An 18,848-nucleotide genomic window follows, 5' to 3' on the forward strand; every position below is an offset into this window, starting at 1 on the left:
TGCTTGATTATCACACCACAACTTTGTCGGTGTGGTGATTTCAAATCCCAACTCAACAAGAAGTTCATATATCCAAATCAATTCACACACAGATTGTGCCATTGCTCTATATTCTGATTCTGCACTTGAACGTGACACCACATTTTGCTTTCTACTCTTCCAAGAAATCAAATTTACACCAACAAGAAACACGCATACCCTGATGGTTTGATCTTCTATCTTCTTTAGATCCTTGCCCAATACTTTAGTAATGTCTAATGAAACATTCAATTATAGTTATACCATAACCTTAATAATAAACCACCCGAGAGCAGCCAGTTCAAATAACAAAAGAAATCGTGTTCCAATGCAGGCCTTAATGATCAACTGTAGGGCATGACAGTTATACTTGACGTCACTTATACTTACTGAATAGGCTTACTGTCGGGTTGAGTCACTGTAAAGGTTAATTAAGTTTTCCCACTAATACGCTCCTATATCTTTCAGGATCTTATTAGCATATTCTCCATCTTTTGTTTGAGCTGTTCAAGTGGGCATCCATTGGGGTATTACATGACTTAGCCCTAGCTTTCCTGTTTCATGTCAACAAGTTAAGTACATATTTTCTCTGTGATAATAGAATTCCCTTTCTTGCTTTCTTATATAGACCTCAATTCCTAAGGAAGATTTCAACATTGCCCAAATCTTTTATATGGTAATTGACTATGAAAGAAAAGGGGTCTTTTTAAAGGGAAGGAACTTGCGAAAAACCTGGGGGGGGAAAGGGCAATTTTTTTTTTCTCATCACCAGTAATCACCAATACATCCACATATACAACTAACAAAAAGATGACACCACCCTCAGATTTCTCTTAGAAAAAAGACTGGGAATGATCTGACTACTCTTCCGCCATTCCAAAGCTTTCAATCACTGACTAAATTTACCCAAACCAAAGTCGTGGGGCTCTTGCTTTTATTCCTTAACAAGATTTACGAAGGCACGACACATCGTTCCATAAATCAAATCCCCCTGAGCAACAAACAACCTCGGTGGATTGCAATTCCATTTATATACTCACTCCTCTTCTTGAAGTATCTCATTCTCCATGTGATATGATTTGCATTTTTAATATCAACTGTACTGTAAAGGCCAATTGATTTGGGTTGAAGCATAATGAAATAAACAACCTCATAGATGCTCCAGTTTTTCCATACATAAGGAATCAAAAGTTGTAATCAAAGAACTCATATCAACGCCATAAGTTTGTGTCGTAGCTCTTTTCGCTATCGAGGTTCGCTGCTTTTTAACCGGAGCAAACAAACATCTGAGGATATTGACTTTAACTGCAAACGACCCATTTTGCAAGTCCGATAGTCTTCTTTAACCAGCTCAGTGGATAAGAACTAAATCTCAAGGCTACAATTATCATCTAAGTGGCAAGTCAAATCTTCCATCCAGGCCAATTTGCGGCACACCTAAATAACCAGGCATTGAGACAAAGCCTCTAATGAACAGTTTTAGGAAATGATACAGACTGGCTAAGGATGCAATGAGATGAACCATGTGAGAAGGCCGGACAAATGGTTATATGAAACAAAAAGAGGAATAGCGATGGAACACAAATGTACGGGATTTTTATCCTTTTACGCCAATGTAGCTATAGGGAGGATCATGTCAACTCGATTTCTGGAACTTTCCACTGACGAAAAAGGGACACTTGGGGGTAGCATGCATGGAACCTGTTATGTGTTAGCGTTGTTGTCGCAGCTATAGACTTTAACGATGGGTTGGAAAGTTAGAGGTAGCCGACAGGGATAATAGAAGATGAAATCAGGAGATGGACCTCCAAGCGGAGGGAGAAAGATAAACTGTGATAGTGTACAAGGAAATCATCCTCTAGCTTCCTTATGTTCCCCCTGACTCTTATTCAGAGAGGAAAGATGATAAGAGTTGTGATGTGAGACAAAAATGGTTGGGTATGTAAAAACGTGATATTAGGGGAGAGAGCGAGAATTATTTTATTCTTTAGATCCCATGGACAACCTCAACACCGATAACTCCCTTTGCCGACACTTTAATAATCAGGGATATCCAACCAAGCGAAAACACACATTTTTAAGGACTTTGGATCTAGCTTGGTATGCTGAGGCCAAAACATCCGAACAAACAGGTTTACAACCAAAATTTGTCGAAGCGGCTAATGGGGAAACAAATTTGCTTGGGACATTAAAGTCGAAAAGTATCTCACCCTTTAAGAAATGAAAAGGCATTCAATTTTATTAAGAAAACTGTGGATAATAGCATCAGCCCAAAAGATTTTGAACATGCATCTGAACAATTCAAAAGCTCTGCCGCGTGTGGTCTCAAGGAATGACGATTCTATTCGGTTCTTTGTACTGACCATTTTGGAGGAGTATCGAAACACAAGAAGATTGAATGGAAGAATCCGATGTGCAACTAAACTTAAGACTTGATGTGTATGAGAGAAATATTCTTAGTATTATCACTCCGTAGGATTTTAAGAGCACCACTAAACTGAGTTTGGATTTCAGCATGGATAGTTTACAAAAAATGAGAAAGTATACTCAGAAACGATTTTTCATTAAATATAACCACGTAACACGAGAATAGCATCGACAAATGTAACAAAATACCGAAACCCTCCTTGACTCAACAAGACAAGGACCCTAAACATCAGAATGGACTAATTCCAAAAGGAGCACTAGCTCGTTTATGACTCGAGGATACAAACTCAAACGATGAAATTTAGCAAACTGACATGACTCATAATCTAAAGAAGACAGATGTTGAAGTTGTGGACGAAGACTCTTCAACACAGAGATAGACGGATAAGCCAAACGACAATGCTCTTTCAAAGGAGAACGCACCTGAGCAATGTGATGGTTTAGGTGTTTTTGGTTCAAAAGATGTTAAAGAATCTCCAAATTCACGCCCTTTACCAATAGTCTGTTTCGTCATAAGATCCTGAAATAAAGCAATAACCAGGAAAAAAGGAGACACACAATGAAGATCACGAGTGAGTTTATGACCGAAAATCAAATTAAACGAGAAATGTGGTAAATTTAAAACTGATGACAAAAGAAATTGATTCAGTAAGATGGACGGGTCCTGATCCTAAAACAGATGGAGGTTCATCAGTACTAGTGACATTAGATGAAGAGGTAGATGTACAAAGGTTAGAGAAAAACTGGGTTACCTGTCATAATGGTCTGTAGACGCCAGAGTCAATAGACCCATTTTGACGTGGAGGAAAGAAGGCAATTTAGAAATGTTACCTGTTCTGCCGATGGCCGTAATGGGAAGTAGAAGATGATGCTCTCAATGATCTTGATACTGCTGAAAATTTAGCAAACTCTCTACAGAAAATCGTAATTGACTTGTTCAAGATTATCAGAGTAGAGCGCACAAAGTGCAGTGGAGGTGGATTGGCATCCTCTGACCCTTATTCAGCAATTTTCTGCATTCATGCTTCGTATGGCCAGGTTTATGACAATAATAGCAAAACAATACCTCCTGGATTTGATCTTTGGTTATGTTGGATGACCTTTGAAGCTATTTGATTCAAACCCCTTATTACCTCTTGTAATCATTTATGCTCCCAATCAAAGCACTGCTAGAATCAGATGAAGTAACTGCTTGTGTCTTTTCAGTACGAAGTATTTGAGATTGTAAGCTTCTTCCACGAGGAGAATTTTAGCTTACATTACCTTACTAATTAAGCGCACTCTTCATTTTAATTCTAGTGTGGCAAAGACCCTACTAAAAAGCCAGTATAGACCACAACTCTTCACGTTGACCATTAGAACTTTTGGATTCGTGCAGATTTGGCATCAAGGCAATTGAATTCCGCGCATGTATTTTTAACTTTCTATAAAGTAGCTTGTAAGAGATTTTTCTCCTTGATCAGGTTGATATAGAGTCTTACAAAATCAAACACTCTATTAATAATTCTCTTTCCCTGAATAAAGAAATCCAGATATTCCAATAGTTCACTTAACTGATTCGCAGTGATTTACTAGTTCAACAATTCAATGATTCATTTAGAATTTCTTGATTTGTAGAAGCATCCTTGAATCGTCCCCCACCAATCTCTTATTTAGCATCAATCGGTGGCTCTTCTGTGATGTGATCATCCATTCTCCATGCTCCTAATAAAGTGCGGACATTTGATCTTCATGAAAAGTAGTTGGATCATTCAACTGTGTTAAGTTACTTTTGACACCATAGGAACAAACTCAGACATGACTACTGGTTTTCTGATCAGCCATTACCTCAAAAACAATAGACACCGGACAGCAGAGAATCAAACCCTAATTTACCGAAGAGATGTCTTTACAAGCAGTGAGAATATCTATATATCCCAAACAAACACACCACCAAGAAGAGTCAACCACACTGAAGAAACCCATAGAAAACGAACAAAAAGGACGGCGCATGCGCCTACACGTGCCGGCGTGTGGACGAACAACAGAGAAGAATGATCGGCGGCTGTGCATGGTTTGTTGAGTATCTGTGTGATGCCGGACTATCCACGTATTGAGTTGTTGTATGTTCAGATGGCTAACCGGACTTTGAGGTTTGTTAGATCGGTGGCTGGGCTTTTCTCTTTTGGACTGGCGCGATGTCGAAAAAAAACTAACTTCCTGTTTTTTTATTTTTTTCTTTCGACGGACTGACAACTGATACTGCCTGCATAAGAGGGGCGGCGGTGGCTAACGACGGCGAATGAACCGAAGACGGCGACTGTGAGCAAAAGTGTAAACTCACCTCTCCACAAAACCCTAATGTATCACAAACACTGATATCTTTGTGAGATATAACCCATATCTAGGACTCTCAATTTTATAGATCAAGGACACAAGCATACTGCCTCTTCCTGGAGTGCTAGCTAAGTTCCATTTGTTAATTATGAAGCAGATATCCCTATTTGATTTCGATGAATTCCAAGGTCTTGAAACCTATATTCTTAAACTTCAAAAGGGATTCTAGGTTTCCCAACTCTAAATTCCTTTTAGTTATATCTTATCCAACCCAATGTTAAGTGTAAGGTTTCTAGATCTAAAATCAATCAACCAATGGGCATTTAAAATTAATTAACATTGGGCCAATAGATTAAGTTTACAATGAAAATAAGAACACAAGTAAAGTTTAAGAAGCAATTCACTCCATAAAAACTAGCCTTAGTTCATAATCCTTTGGCTCTGACTGAAAGATCAATTAGATGAAATAGGATATTCCAAACTTGATTTGTAGCAAACTTCCAGAAGGAAAGAATACACTCACTTTAGATGGGAAAAAATGCAAATGAGTTTTGTCAGCGGCATTCCTTTTTGTAATATTATTTTCTTAGCCTTGATTTATTCTATGCCGTTGAATTTCTTGTTCTTGAAGGTCCTTCAGTATTTATTGGATGATGTCTCCAACTTTTTGTCAAGTCAATCTACTGTGGAAGAAGGGCAGAGAGAAATTGTAGAAAGTGAGCCAGGTTGTCATAGTGCTCTAAAAGCTTTTATCGACCATATATCTGAGAGAGAAAAAGCAAATTTCTGCACTCGTCGTCTTGACAATAAAAATTCTGTCACTTTGACTACCATCCACCAGGTTCTTTCTTGCATAATTTTTAGAATTGTCTTAGATTTGGAAACGACATTTTATTAGTACCATAGTTATTGCTCTATTTTTCTGGTTTCATCGGAGTTCCTTCTTGTCTTCCATATGCAGTCAAAAGGCTTGGAGTGGGATGTTGTGTTCATAATTAAGGTAATTGAAAGATATCTAAAAGGGCGTCTGTTTAGTACCTTGCTCTGTTATTGTGATGTTTACAGATGTTCTTGTTATGATTTCTTGTAAAGTGATTGGGTATTATTGAATTTTCATGTACAAATATTAAAAAAAAAAAAAAATACTGTATTGATAATTGATTGGATATTATTGAATTTTCATTTTTTCAGTTGTAGTTTGTTATTTAGTTTTGGTTGGTTGATTTATTTGTTAAGTTTTTGGCTATACTTTTTCATTTTTGCTTTTGAGATGACAAATACTTTTAGTACTTCAATGTTGCTAGGCCAATGAATCAGAGATTCCTCTCTTACATGAATCTAGGGGCATTACAATGGAAAATGGAAACTCAATTGAGGTAAATTTTTCCATTAAATAACATTGTCGCCCTTTGTTCTTTAGAGTGTCTTCCATTGGTGCCATATTGATTCTCATATAAAAATAACAGGAAGAACGACGTTTATTATATGTTGCAATGACTCGTGCTCGGCAGAAACTTCATATATTGTATGTCTTGATGGACTCTGATTGGCAGGTTTGTTTTAGTTGAATATTTTCTATCATATAAAGGTGGACACATTTAGTTAACTCTTGCATTTCCTTTAGATACTCCAACCTTCAAGATTTCTCAAAGAAATTCCAGATCATGTCCGAGAGATACAGGTATTTTTCGTTAAGTTTTATAAGAATGCACTGTTTACTATTTATAAATAAGCATAATAACTAGATGGTTCCTTATCCACTCCTGGGCTAATGCTTTTGAGAAATAGAAAACACATTTATTCTAGTCAATTTTTTACTGTCTTTCGTACTTGATACTCTCGCAAAGCTTGTTAATGCTTGTCACTAATCCTCATATTAGAAAATATGTCATGCTTAACTAGGAAAAAAACATATTTTTTCTGTATAATATATAGGAAAGTGATCTTGTATATTTCTTGTCATTTGCATAATGTGATTAGATTAGTTTTGTGGGAGCTATAAATGGAGAAGAGTAAACAAGTTTTCATCAGAAAAGAGGTCTTTGATGACAAGTTGGGACATGCGGGGCAGTGGAGAAATCCTTTTGGGGTGAGTGGTGAAGAACAAACTTTGACTGGGTAGAGGAAATTTGGAAAATGGTAGGATGGACGAATGTCACGAACAGGAGGGATCGAAGGATTAGAGGTGGAATTGGTGGAGAGACGAGGAAAAAAAGGAAGTTAGGGAGAGGTAGGCCTAGGACACAGTTAGAAAGGGAAGGCACGGCTTATTGGAGGGTCATCATTGCCGGGGTGGGAGTTATATGTGGTTTTCTGTCAAGCTTTATTATTTTAGATTTCATTCCTTGTAGTCCGTCTAGACTTTCTTTTGACTCCTCTTGTCCAATTGTCTTTTTGTATTTCCTTATGTATTTTTTCCATTTCTTCTTAATTATACAATCTCGATTTTTTATATTAAAAAACCATTGCTAGAAGTAATCAGATTACTAATATCGTCAATGGGATGACGATGAGGGCTGTACTGGTAGGGAGAGAGGGTTAAAATGAAATGGTGATAGTTGGGTAAGAAAATACAATGGAAGAGGAAAAATATTTTAATGTATTTCTAGATCTTTGGTAATAATATAATAAATAATTTATTTAATTTTATTGTTAATTATCAGATCAATTTGGTTTAATTTAATCAAACTGAATACAAATAGATTAAGTCCACTTTGTAGGTGTCCATTTACAGTTCAGTTTTGTTCCTATATCCCTTGGCGTGGAATTTTTTGGAATCCTTGAAAGTATTGTTGTGATATCCTTTTGAATAATAGTTTGGAAATGTTTTAAGCACATGCCACTATAAATTTTTACTTAATAATCGTTTGTTCTATATCATTTAATACTATGAAAATATAAGATACATAATTAATCCAGTTCTTAATGAACGTTTGATCTGTTTATTCTTAAAAGAAAAGTCAGCTATTGATGAAGATGAAGGTGCTCTGATGCCAAACGCGATAGATTACCTTATCTCTTTATCGGGCTTTTGATTTGCTAATTGTTCAGTCTGATGTTTTTCTAGTTTCGAACTTGTGTTGATGATATAATCTTTTCTTGTAGGCTGAAGTTAGTATCCAGCACTTGCAAAAGAAGCACCATGATGCTCTAGAGCAGAATACACACATGTATCTTGAAAAACCTATATCAGCTCATTCAGATGTGGCATTAAATGATCCTGCTAACAAGAAAATCGACATTAGAGACTTTGAAGAACCAATAGAGATTTCTAATGGGAATAATTTCCTAAAAAGGTGTTTCCTCCTTCCAATTCTATTGCTTTGTTCACGTATCTTTACCCAAGAACAAAATCAACATTTTGTACGTTGATATGGTCCTTTTTCTTCTTGTTGAAGTGAGAAATCTTTTCTATTCCAATTGCAGATTTAATGTGGATAACAGAGCAGTCATTTCCCATTTATTTCATCAATGGGCCAAGAAGAAGGCGTTTCAAGATCCTAAGAGGTTAATTGATAAGGTGATGAATTTTATGAGCATGAAATCTCATGTTTGATTGTTTAGAGATTTTAAAAACTCAGGTCATGATTGTTTAGAGATCTAAAAAGTCAAGTCATGTTTATCACATTAATAATTGCTCTAGCTAGTTTGAAACTTGAATAGGCCACTGAGTGCAGAAGTTGCAATCATTGTTCAGTGCAATTATAGGTGTTAACAGATGCTGATGCATGAATAAAAGACCATAGTAAGCTCTTAGACGAAGAGTTTGTGATCGACCATAATTGTATGGGAAACTGTCTTCTAAATTTTCATATATCCGCTATTATATTATGATTGAAACAGAGAAAGTTCCAATAGTAAGGAAAGAAAATAAAGAATTAGCAATCAAATAAATGGGACTATAGAGAGTTAAATAATTTGTATGTCCATTGCATTGCTGCATTTGAACTTCTATGCTCTGATGATCAATAAATGGGACAATGGAAAGTTAAATAATTTTCTTTCATAACGTTACAGGTTGGCTTTGTAATTGAGGAACGGCTGAGAGAGAAGAAATGCAAAACCAAGGTTATATTTTTCTTTTATTACTATTATTCTTATTTTGCAACTTTTTATCAATTGGGCTAGTTTTTCTTTTTAATTTTAATGTGTAATGAAGTTACCACCAGTTCTTAATTGTTCTGGCCAGAGCTCAATTGATTTCCATGAATCCAATTGTTTGGCTAATACGAATAGTAAGATATGAAAATTGTACGGTGAAGCCATAAAATGAATAAAAAAAAAAAAGCTTATTATCATAGTGAATTACTCATAAATATATTTCAATTGTTTAATTATTCTAGAAAATGTTTACTGAAACCAAGTATAATGAGTGATGAACATATTTTAACATTTCAGAATTTTGTTGTCTTTATTTTATTGGTACTTATATCAATGGATTCCGTAGTTCTGCATAGTAGGATCTTTATATTTATCAGTTTTTCACTATATCATTTTTATAACTTGATTTAGTTTTCATTGTTGGAGATCAACTAAGCTGTTTGAATATTTATGTGGTTGAGGTTTGTGTACTCAGGAAGCCTTGCGTTCACTGAAGTCATCATTGACTAGTGATGAAGCACTTCAGTATGCTGAATATGTAAGTATATTGGTTAGCTCTTTTTGACAGTTTTCTATTTCTCCCTCTAAGGGAGGTTGTATGTTTTACCCTTGAAACTTTTTCTTCTATGAAAAGTTTGTTTACAAAAAAGGTAAGTATATTGGTATCACATTTCAGTTTTCAGCATCTAGATAGTTAAAGAAGAAAAAGAAGAAAAAATTTTCAAGGGAAAAAAATGCTCTCTCTCCACCTAACTCCTCTCCCCTTGCCGGACCTCCTCCGACAACCATGGTCCTTTCCACTCCCCTCTGACCTATACCTTGCCTACCCAATCATAATGCCTCCGACTAAGTCGCTGACAAAGTTCGACCCAGTGACCATTGATCGGAAGGTTTTCTCCATCGAAACCAATGACTGTTACAAGACCTCACGTATTCAATTGATTGAAACTACTAAGGATCAAACCTATTTTCTCATGCTACATTGGCAGACCTTCACCAGGATTACAAAGACTTTCTCCTCTTTGTTGAATGCCCCAATAAACCAGAAATTCTTTAGGGAGTTTCACGTCGGTGACCAAACCGTTTGGGTTGAAAAATCATCCTACAGATGGGGTATATTGGCGGAAGTTGCCAAGCTCGATAACAATGGTGGCCTTTGTTATAATATGTATTTATATTGTAATTATAATCAATTGTCCTTTATTGTAATTTTATATCTCCTAGATTAGGGTTTCTTAGTTGCCTATATATATATATATATATGTATCTTTAGCCTAATTAATGGAATAAGATCATTATTCTCTCTAAAACTATTGAGTACAATCTTAACAAGATTCTTATTCCTATTGGTGAAGGAAGAAAGGGATGGAAAACCTTTTATACCTTGATACATTCCTTCACAGATAAACAGAAGTGTGACCCTCAACCACCCGCCATTAGTGCGCCAACTAAAAACTATAAGGAGACTTTCCCCCATCCTATATAGAGGTACTAAAGGGCCAAAGGCAAAAGCTCCATTATTAACAGACAAACTAGTCACGGAGTATGCACATGCCACAATCCATTTCAACACAGCCATCATTGTAAAGAGACCGTGTTTCCACGATGATTTGTACAATATAGTGAGGGCCCTCCAAGTTCAATTCTGTGATCGTTGTGCCATCAACCCCATCGAAGCTGATTGTGCTCTTCTTGGATGCGAAGATGAAGAGCAAGCCAAAATCCTCGGGTCAATAAAAGATTGGTACAAGGTGGGTCCGTTCTCTCTAAAGTTCACCCTATGGAATAATAGCGCAACCAAAGCAAATCCGGTCATTCCCTGTAATGGCTGTTGGATCAAAATCAAGAACCTTCCATTAGACCGATGGGATAACCTTACCTTTAAGTTTATTGGGGATACCTGTGGAGGTTTTGTCGAAATAGCCAAGAAAATGTTATTTTGTCTGGATCTCTTAGAGGCGACGATTAGAGTAAAATAGAACTCCACAGGATTCATTCTGGCTGAAGTTGGGATCCCTTCTCCATCTAGGTCTCTGATTGTGGTGCAAATTGACCCTCTTTTAACAGTAACCAATTTTTGGATTTTGTTGCCAGAATCCATGGTATCCAACTACTTGATGGTAGCCCTCCTCTGGAGAACATAGAGCCTGAGGCGTCGGTTGATTTGCAGAAGGGTCTCCTCTGACTGTACCCTGAGTCCGCCTCCGAACATGCTCCACAGGTACTATCCTCTAACCCCTCTCCTACCCTATCTATCCGACCTCCCCATCCAAAGCCTTTACCTACCGTACCTACTTCCCCACATACCCAAAAGCTCGATCTTCCACCATCCGACCCATCTATCATTCCTAAAAGCCCACCCCTCAACCCTTTGTCTCGACGGGAGCTCTACTCCTTACCCCTCCCCCCATCTCTCAACAAAAGCCCACTACACCCCGACCCAACCAAAGTCTCGATAAGCCTGGGAGAACCATCTTTAGCCCTTGTTACTTTGCAACTTGACCCTTTACCTAACCCGACCCATCCAAACCCTATCTCTAGCATTGAACCGACCCAATTTTTATCTCCATACCTATTGGACTCCAACACCACCATACCACGTACCTTGCCTTTACCTTCCAACATTAATAGATCCCTTCGCAAACTCTCAATCACTATCCAAAACAAAAAATCTTACCTCATACCTGACACAAAGTTCATCTATTCGGCTTCTTGCCCTAATTTCTCCGATCACAAAGACTTGGCCTATAGCTCTCTCCCTCTCTCCATTGCTCCTCCCTCACCTCTCTCACATCCCACCTCTCCTACCCCTGATTTTTCCTTTCAAAACACTATGATTGGAGCTTCTTTATTGGTTGAGAGCAATCTTGAATTGGAGGGTGACTCGTCATAAGCTCTTATGACCCAACATTCCACCTTCGAATTGTAGTTCCTTGGCTACTGGAACATAATTTGTGTATTACAACTATATCTTCATCCTCTAAGAAGGTCAAACGATCCTAGGAACAAACCAGAAGCATTAATGAACTAATTACATCTATCAATTATGATAAGGACTGCTCCAAGGCTTTTCTTGGTAGGCGAACCTCTTCTACATGATTATTTTGTCCTGGAACGTCCAAGATATCAAGGCTTGGGAGAAACGAGTAGTTGTGAAAAATCTCATCTTAAAACAAAATCCTACGATGGTTATCCTTCAGAAAACCAAGCTTGAAGATGTGGATTGTTTTATCATAAAGTCTCTCTGGAGCTCTAAGCATATCAGTTGGTCTGTGTTGGAGGCTTCGGGAACCTCTGGTGGTATCATCATCATGTGGAATGACCCATCCATTGTTTCTGGAGAGGTATATAAAGGCCTTTTCTCCCTTACCTTACGGTTTTCCCTGGTTGATGACTTTCTCTTTTGGCTTCTTGGGCCAAAGATAGACCTTTTTTTTTGTAGGAGCTTTACGACCTACAAGGCCTATGTACACAACTAGATCTTGGGAGGAGACTTCAATGTGTTTAAATGGTCTGGTGAGAAATCGAATGACAAACCCCAAACAGCTAGCATAAAAACACTTAATTCTTTTATTTACGGGGCGGAACTCCTTGATATCCCACTTCAAAAGAGCTCTTACACTTGGTTTGGACATAGGCATTACCCAGTCTTCACCCTCATTGACCACTTTTGATAACTGAAAGCATTCAACAAAAATTTGCCTATACTACATCCAGGAGATTGGAGAGACCCACTTCCGACCACTACCCTATGTTGCTTTCCATTGGTGTCGACAAATGAGGTGGCACCCCTTTTCGTTTTGAAAATATGTGGCTTTTGCACAAAAACTTCGGTGGCCTTGTTGAATATTGGTGGAAGAACGCTCCTTTGCTTGGACGGTTGGGTCACGGTCTTATTGACAAACTGAAAGGTCTTCAAGAAATCCTCAATGTGTGGAACAAAGATACTTTTGGATGTGTTCACACGCAAAAGAACCAACTCATAGCGGAAATCACATTACTAGACAACATTGAGGAGTCAAATGATTGTCTCCCCATCCATAGGGTGCAGAAAAGTAGCCTAAAAGCTCAACTCCTCTCGGTGGTGGCCAAGGAGGAAGCTCTTTGAAGACAGAAGTGCAAATCCATTTGACTTAACGAAGATGATCTAAACACCCGTTTCTTCCATCGTGTTGTGGCCACAAAGAGAAGGCAAAACACCATTCTTGAAATTGTCTCTACAAATGGTACGAGCTTTCTAGTTGATTCCGATATTGTTGAGGAATTTTTGGGTTTCTTCTCCAGATTGTATTCGAAGAACAACCTCTCCAATTTACTTTTCCTTAATTGGCCCTCCCTCACTATGTAATAGTCATCGCAGTTGGAATCCCCCTTCAATGAACAGGAACTTTGGGGGGCTGTATGTGCTCTTGGTACAAACAAGTCCTTGGGCCCCGATGGATATATTGCTGAATTCCTTAAAAAGTCTTGGCACATCCTTGATGGTGTTTCAGGATTTTTTAAAAAAAGGTGTTGTCAACGCTAATCTCAATGAGACCTATGTATGTCATATTCCCAAGCGTGCTAATGCAAAAAGAGTTCGTGATTTTAGGCCTATCAGTCTAACTATTGGAATTTATAAGATTTTGGCTAGAGTCCTCTCTGATAGACTAAAGAAGGTCCTTCCTACCCTTATATAAGAACACCAGTCGATTTTTGTTGAGTTTTGTTGAGTGGCATTAGATCTTGGATGCTTCACTTATTGATGAGTGGGCTAGAAAGGGGAAGAATGGCATCGTGATTAAACTTGATATTGAAAAGGCGTTTGATACCGTCAATTGCCTTCCTTGACACCATCTTTCAAGCTAGAGGTTTTGGCTGCCTTTGGAGGAAATAGATTTTGGGTTGTATTTCTTCAGCAAATTACTCCATCATTATCAATGGTCGTCCTGGAGGGAAAACCCGTGCTTCTAGGGGTATTAGGCAAGGGGATCCACTCTTACATTTCCTTTTTAATTTCATTATTGATACCCTCAGTCGGTCGCTAACTCAAGCGGAATTGGATAGAAAGATTCAAGGCTTTGGTATTGGAAAAGATGGGCTTTCCATTTCTCATTTCCAATTTGGAGATGACACTATATTATTCTCTATCCACAATCTAGAGCATATCAAGAAATTTTTTGAAGTTATTGATGCATTCCAGTCTTATTCTGGCCTTTCCATCAATCACCAAAAGTCTGAAAGGGCATCAATCTCACTCCTACACGGCTTCAGGACATTGTGGGGTTATATGGTTGCCAGGTTGGAATGTGGCCAAATTCCTATCTCGGGCTTCCTCTTCATGGCAAGCCCAGAACTCTCTATTTTTAGGCCCCGGTGATTGAGAAAAATGAGCGAAGAATTAAAACATGGTCATCATCTTACATATCTAAAGGAGGGAGGTTAACTTTTATTCAAGCCTCATTGAGCAACCTTCCTACCTATTGTCTTTCCCTTTTCAATCTTCCTAGCAAAGTGGCCAGTATGATTGAAAAGATCTTTTGTGACTTCTTGTGGAAAGGGAAGGAAGGTGGCTCTAACTTACATCTTATTTATTGGGACAAAGTTACCTCCTCATAATCCACCGGTGGCTTGGAGATCACCGATCTCAAGTTGAGAAACGAGGGTGTCCTTGCAAAATTGATTTGGTGCTTTAGGATGGAAAGATATGCTTTATGGCAGAGGGGGATCATGGCCAAATTTGGAACATCCTTATGCGGTAACAAATCTGGTAATCGATCTATGTCCACTACCAAAGGTCCTTGGAAAGCTTTATCTTATCTCCAACCTTTTGTGGATCAGCATGTTGCTGCCATTTTAGGCAGTGGGAGTTCCATATCTTTCTGGTACGATGCTTGGGTGAACAATATTCCATTACGTAGATCTTTTCCCAACTATTTGCACCGTCGCTTGCAAAGAAAGCCATGGTCACTGATTTATGGAGCAGGGAGGATGGTGGGTGGAATCTCCATCTTCGTAGACATCTAAATGACTTGGAAACCAATGAATGGGGGCAATGCTCTCTCAAACACTCACTACCTATCAACCTCTCCAATCTGACGACAAATGGTTTTGGAAATTGGAACCATCTGGGATTTTTTTCTTCAAAATCATGGATTGATTCTAGGTATGCAATCAGTGGTTTATCTTTTATAGGCCCTATCGGTGGTATTTGGTCCGACCACTATTAAATTCTTTCTTTGGGAGTTGTCACATAGGGCTGTCCTCACACATGACAAGCTTCAACGCCGCAACCCCTCTTTGGCGATGTCTCCCAATTGGTGCACTCTTTGCAAAAAGGACACAGAATCTCAAAGTCATCTATTCCTGTTCTGCCTTTTTTCAATGACCTTTTGGAATCACATTCTTCATGCTTTTAATTGGTATGTGGTATTTCCTTTGGATATCAACCAATTCCTCTCCCTCGTTCTCAAACATCATCCTTTCAAGGGTAGAAAGGGTCTCCTATGAAAACATATTGTTAGAGCCTTCTTTTGGTCAGTCTGGTTTGAACGAAACAATTGCCTTTTCAACAACAAAGCTCAACACTATGAACTCTTTTTTGATCACGTGCTTAGCATTGCTATCTCTTGGTGTAAATTATCTAAACATTTCAAATATTATAGTTTTGATTCTTTTGATCAATTGAAGATGTCTTTTGTAACACCTTTGGTTGCGGGGCTACAAAAAAAAAGAAGAAAAAGAACATTTTTGGTCCTCCGTCCTTGAGATTTGAGTTTAGTAGCATTTTGGTACCTGAGTTTTCAAACTTGGCATTTTAAACCTTTTTGGTTTTGGAAAATTGTTCACTTGGTCTATTTTGTTAATTTAATGGAAAACTGTCGTGTCACAACTCAGCCAAAGGAAAAAACTAATGACAAACAAAACAAAGCCACAAAACACCCTACGGCCCCTTCCTCCCGACCTTCTTTCGTACCCTGTTTCTGCCTTGTTTCCAGCCATGGCCTTTAAATCCTGCCGCATCCCTAAGAAGCACGGACACTGACACGCGACACAGTGACACGGCGACACCGACACGACGACACGCCAATTTTCAAAAAAGGACACGACACGTCGGGGACACGTTATTTTTTTTTATTAAAAAAATTAAATATATGTCGTGAAATAAATATATTGGGAAATATTCCATTTAAAAACACCATTAACAACCATACAAGATACAACCACAACCATAGATAAGATGACTAACGGTCCAATGTGGAGGTGTGGCCGGCGTGGAGGTGTGGCCGGCCGTCGATCGAGTGGGCGTGGAGGTGTGGCATTTTGGGCGTGGGGACTCGGGGAGTTTTGATATTTTGAAGAAAAGAAAAGTGGAAAGGAATAATATATTTTGAGAAATTAAAATAAAAAACACAAAAACCTAAAAGTTTTGGGCTGCTAACTTTAGTTTTATAAGCTTTCATTGTTTTTTCTTTTTAATTTTGCAGTGCTGTGTCCCAGAAGTGTCCCAACCGTGTCCTACTCGTGTCCCCGTCGTGTCGGAAATTTAAAAAAATAATAAAATATTCGACACGCTAGTTGGCGTGTCGGACACGTGTCCGACATTGACACTTGGCCATCTTAGGAGTGTCAGTGCTTGATAGCCGCATCCTTGACCACACCTTCCTTATGGGGCAAGAAGGATCCGACTTCCTTTTAAAAGACTTAAAGAAAGGACAGTCCATTCTTCTCTCCCTAACCTCAACTAAATGGCTCTTTGAGAGTTTTCGCAGACTTCTATATGGTTCCATCTTTGAATTCTTCTTACTAAAGGAAAGAGTTGATCAAAGCTTCATAAGGCTGGCCAAATTTCGTGCAAAGGAGAAATGGTTTGTAAAATGTGCTGTTTGGCCAATCACAGGAGGAAGAAAGAATATCCATGTCCCGTTCGGCAATGAAAAAGCAGGGTGACAAGATTTTAAGGATATGATCGAAGGTTGCATCCAAAATTTCAGAGCACCCCCTGATTTCCAGGTTAGTTCTCCTTCACTTTGTCCCTCTCCTAAACAGAGGCCGGTCGGTAGTAACAGTCCTGCTCCTGTCTCTTATACACATCTAGATGTGTATAAGAGACAGGTCCTGCTCTCCCCTCTTGTGGGAATTCCTCTCCCGAACCTTTAGAAGCCTCCAAACCCCTGCTCCCCGTAATTTCTCCCCTTTCACCCTCTCCTGTTACACCATTGAAGAAGCAGAGTAACCACTCTTTCTGGATGAAGAAGAATTGTGATGTTTTGACTGAAGATTTTAGTAATTTATGGATTATTTCAAGACTTCTTGCATCAAATGGGTGGAAGGAAATTGCCAAAGAACTAAGTAAGTGTCCAGGCACCAACGTTGTCATCAACCCTCTGTTTGTAGACAAGGTTCTCATCAAACTCAGCCAAGGAGACCTCACCGAAAAAGTGCCAATTCAGGGCAAATGGATTAAGTATGGCCCTTTTCATCTTCGTCTGGAAAAATGGAACCCTTTTAGTCATGGAAGGCCCTCAGTAATACAAAGTTATGGGGGATGGATTGTAATAAAAAACCTTCCCCTAGATTATTGGTGTAGAAGCACTTTCGAGGCAATTGGGGCTTATTTTGGTGGACTAACTGCAATTGCATCAGAAACTCTTGATCGCATCAACTGTTTAGAAGTAAAATTCAAGTAAGGAAAAATCTATGTGGATTCATGCCAGCCACCATTGAAATTAAGGATGAAATTCGTGGAAGTTTTTACTTAAATTTCGGTGATATTACTTGCTGTCATCAGCCTACAAAACTACCTTCTAAAGTTCTGTTTAAGGACTTCTCCAACCCAATAGATTTAGTTCGAATACAAGAAGTCCTGAAGGATGAAGATGCCACTTCCCAAATTGATTTAATTGATTTATCCAATTGGTCTTTCCTATTGTCAACCAAGTCCAAGCCTAAGTTCTCAAGAAGTCCAAGTCCAAGAGCAGAAAAGAAGAAAGAGTTCCACAAGCCATAGACTTCGAATTTCAATAGGGGAGAAGCAGGGGAAGTCGAAAAGTCACCACCTTTGGGGTTAGTCTGTAATAATTTAGAATTTCAAAAGTCATTGTCGAAAGAGGAGTTAAACCGCCCTTTAAGCCCTGACGAAGGAAATCTGTTAAGGATGGAAGTTGAAAAGTTCCCCCCTGCTGCCCGCCTCACAGCCACAGTCCTCTGAGAGGAATTTTTTTAAACTAAAGGAAGTCAAAAAGTCTTCCGACTTAAATGCATCACCAGCTAAGGCACCTAGTGTAAATGCTAAGCCCCCTCATGTTCCACGGCCCGAATTTAACCCGCTTTCTGCCATTAAGAAGAAAGAGAAGGGATTGCCAGCCGACCTCTCCCTTTTTGAAACTGAAAAGACACTCGCGCCAAAAAGAAAAAAGAAAACAAAGTCATTTCTCCCTTGCAACGTGGTGCTCCCTTCAGCCTTTTCCTCTTCAGAGCATGCCTTAACCAAGTCCGAAACAAGCGACCCTCAAGCCTTCTTCTTCTCTCGTCCCCCGCCTCAGCACATCTCCCCTGCCCCTCCCTGCTTTACCTGATCACCCGTTTTCTCTGCCATTACTACCTTCAAGCAGCCATAACTCCCCCTCTTACCTTGCCCCCCTTGTTCTAACAGAGCAGCCATTTCCTCTGCCTTTGCGTTCCACAAGCCTCCTTCTCCCTTTAGCACTAAACCACCCCCTAAACTCTGCAAAGCAAACCATAAGTGGCTGCACAGAGCACGCCACCCCTCTTGCCTCTTCAAGACTTTTCCCAAGCATTTTATCAGAAGAAAGTATATGAAGGAACATTCTAAAAGCCTCGGCTTCACCCCTAAATCAGTGTCTGGTCAGCTCCAAGAAGTTAGGAATCCTTCATTTCCAGAACACCCTCTTTTTACCAGGTTAGAAAGTCAAATTTCTCTCTTTCCATCCAACCCGGAGGGGCCATTCCTATAAGGAACTCCCAATTTTCCCCCCAAAAGCTTC

The 18,848-nt window shown here is 38.9% G+C and overlaps 1 protein-coding gene across 5 annotated transcripts in view; it reads left to right on the forward strand.

Moving 5' to 3' along the window:
- Window positions 1-18,848, forward strand: part of LOC120093029 (ATP-dependent DNA helicase SRS2-like protein At4g25120) — a 58,371-nt gene that overhangs the window by 30,142 nt on the left and 9,381 nt on the right. For 2 of the 5 annotated variants that reach the window (XM_039051330.1, XM_039051329.1), the window contains exons 18-26: window positions 5,393-5,602; window positions 5,723-5,761; window positions 6,066-6,137; window positions 6,228-6,314; window positions 6,386-6,442; window positions 7,867-8,057; window positions 8,188-8,281; window positions 8,779-8,829; window positions 9,338-9,400. In XM_039051330.1, the coding sequence (XP_038907258.1) occupies window positions 5,393-5,602; window positions 5,723-5,761; window positions 6,066-6,137; window positions 6,228-6,314; window positions 6,386-6,442; window positions 7,867-8,057; window positions 8,188-8,281; window positions 8,779-8,829; window positions 9,338-9,400 (864 nt within the window). Of the gene's footprint in view, window positions 1-5,392; window positions 5,603-5,722; window positions 5,762-6,065; window positions 6,138-6,227; window positions 6,315-6,385; window positions 6,443-7,866; window positions 8,058-8,187; window positions 8,282-8,778; window positions 8,830-9,323; window positions 9,401-18,848 lie in introns of those variants that run through there. The other 3 variants (XR_005486250.1, XM_039051331.1, XM_039051332.1) reach the window with 3 other exon arrangements.

Source organism: Benincasa hispida, chromosome 12, assembly GCF_009727055.1.
Source record: "Benincasa hispida cultivar B227 chromosome 12, ASM972705v1, whole genome shotgun sequence".
Lineage (NCBI taxonomy): Eukaryota > Viridiplantae > Streptophyta > Magnoliopsida > Cucurbitales > Cucurbitaceae > Benincasa > Benincasa hispida.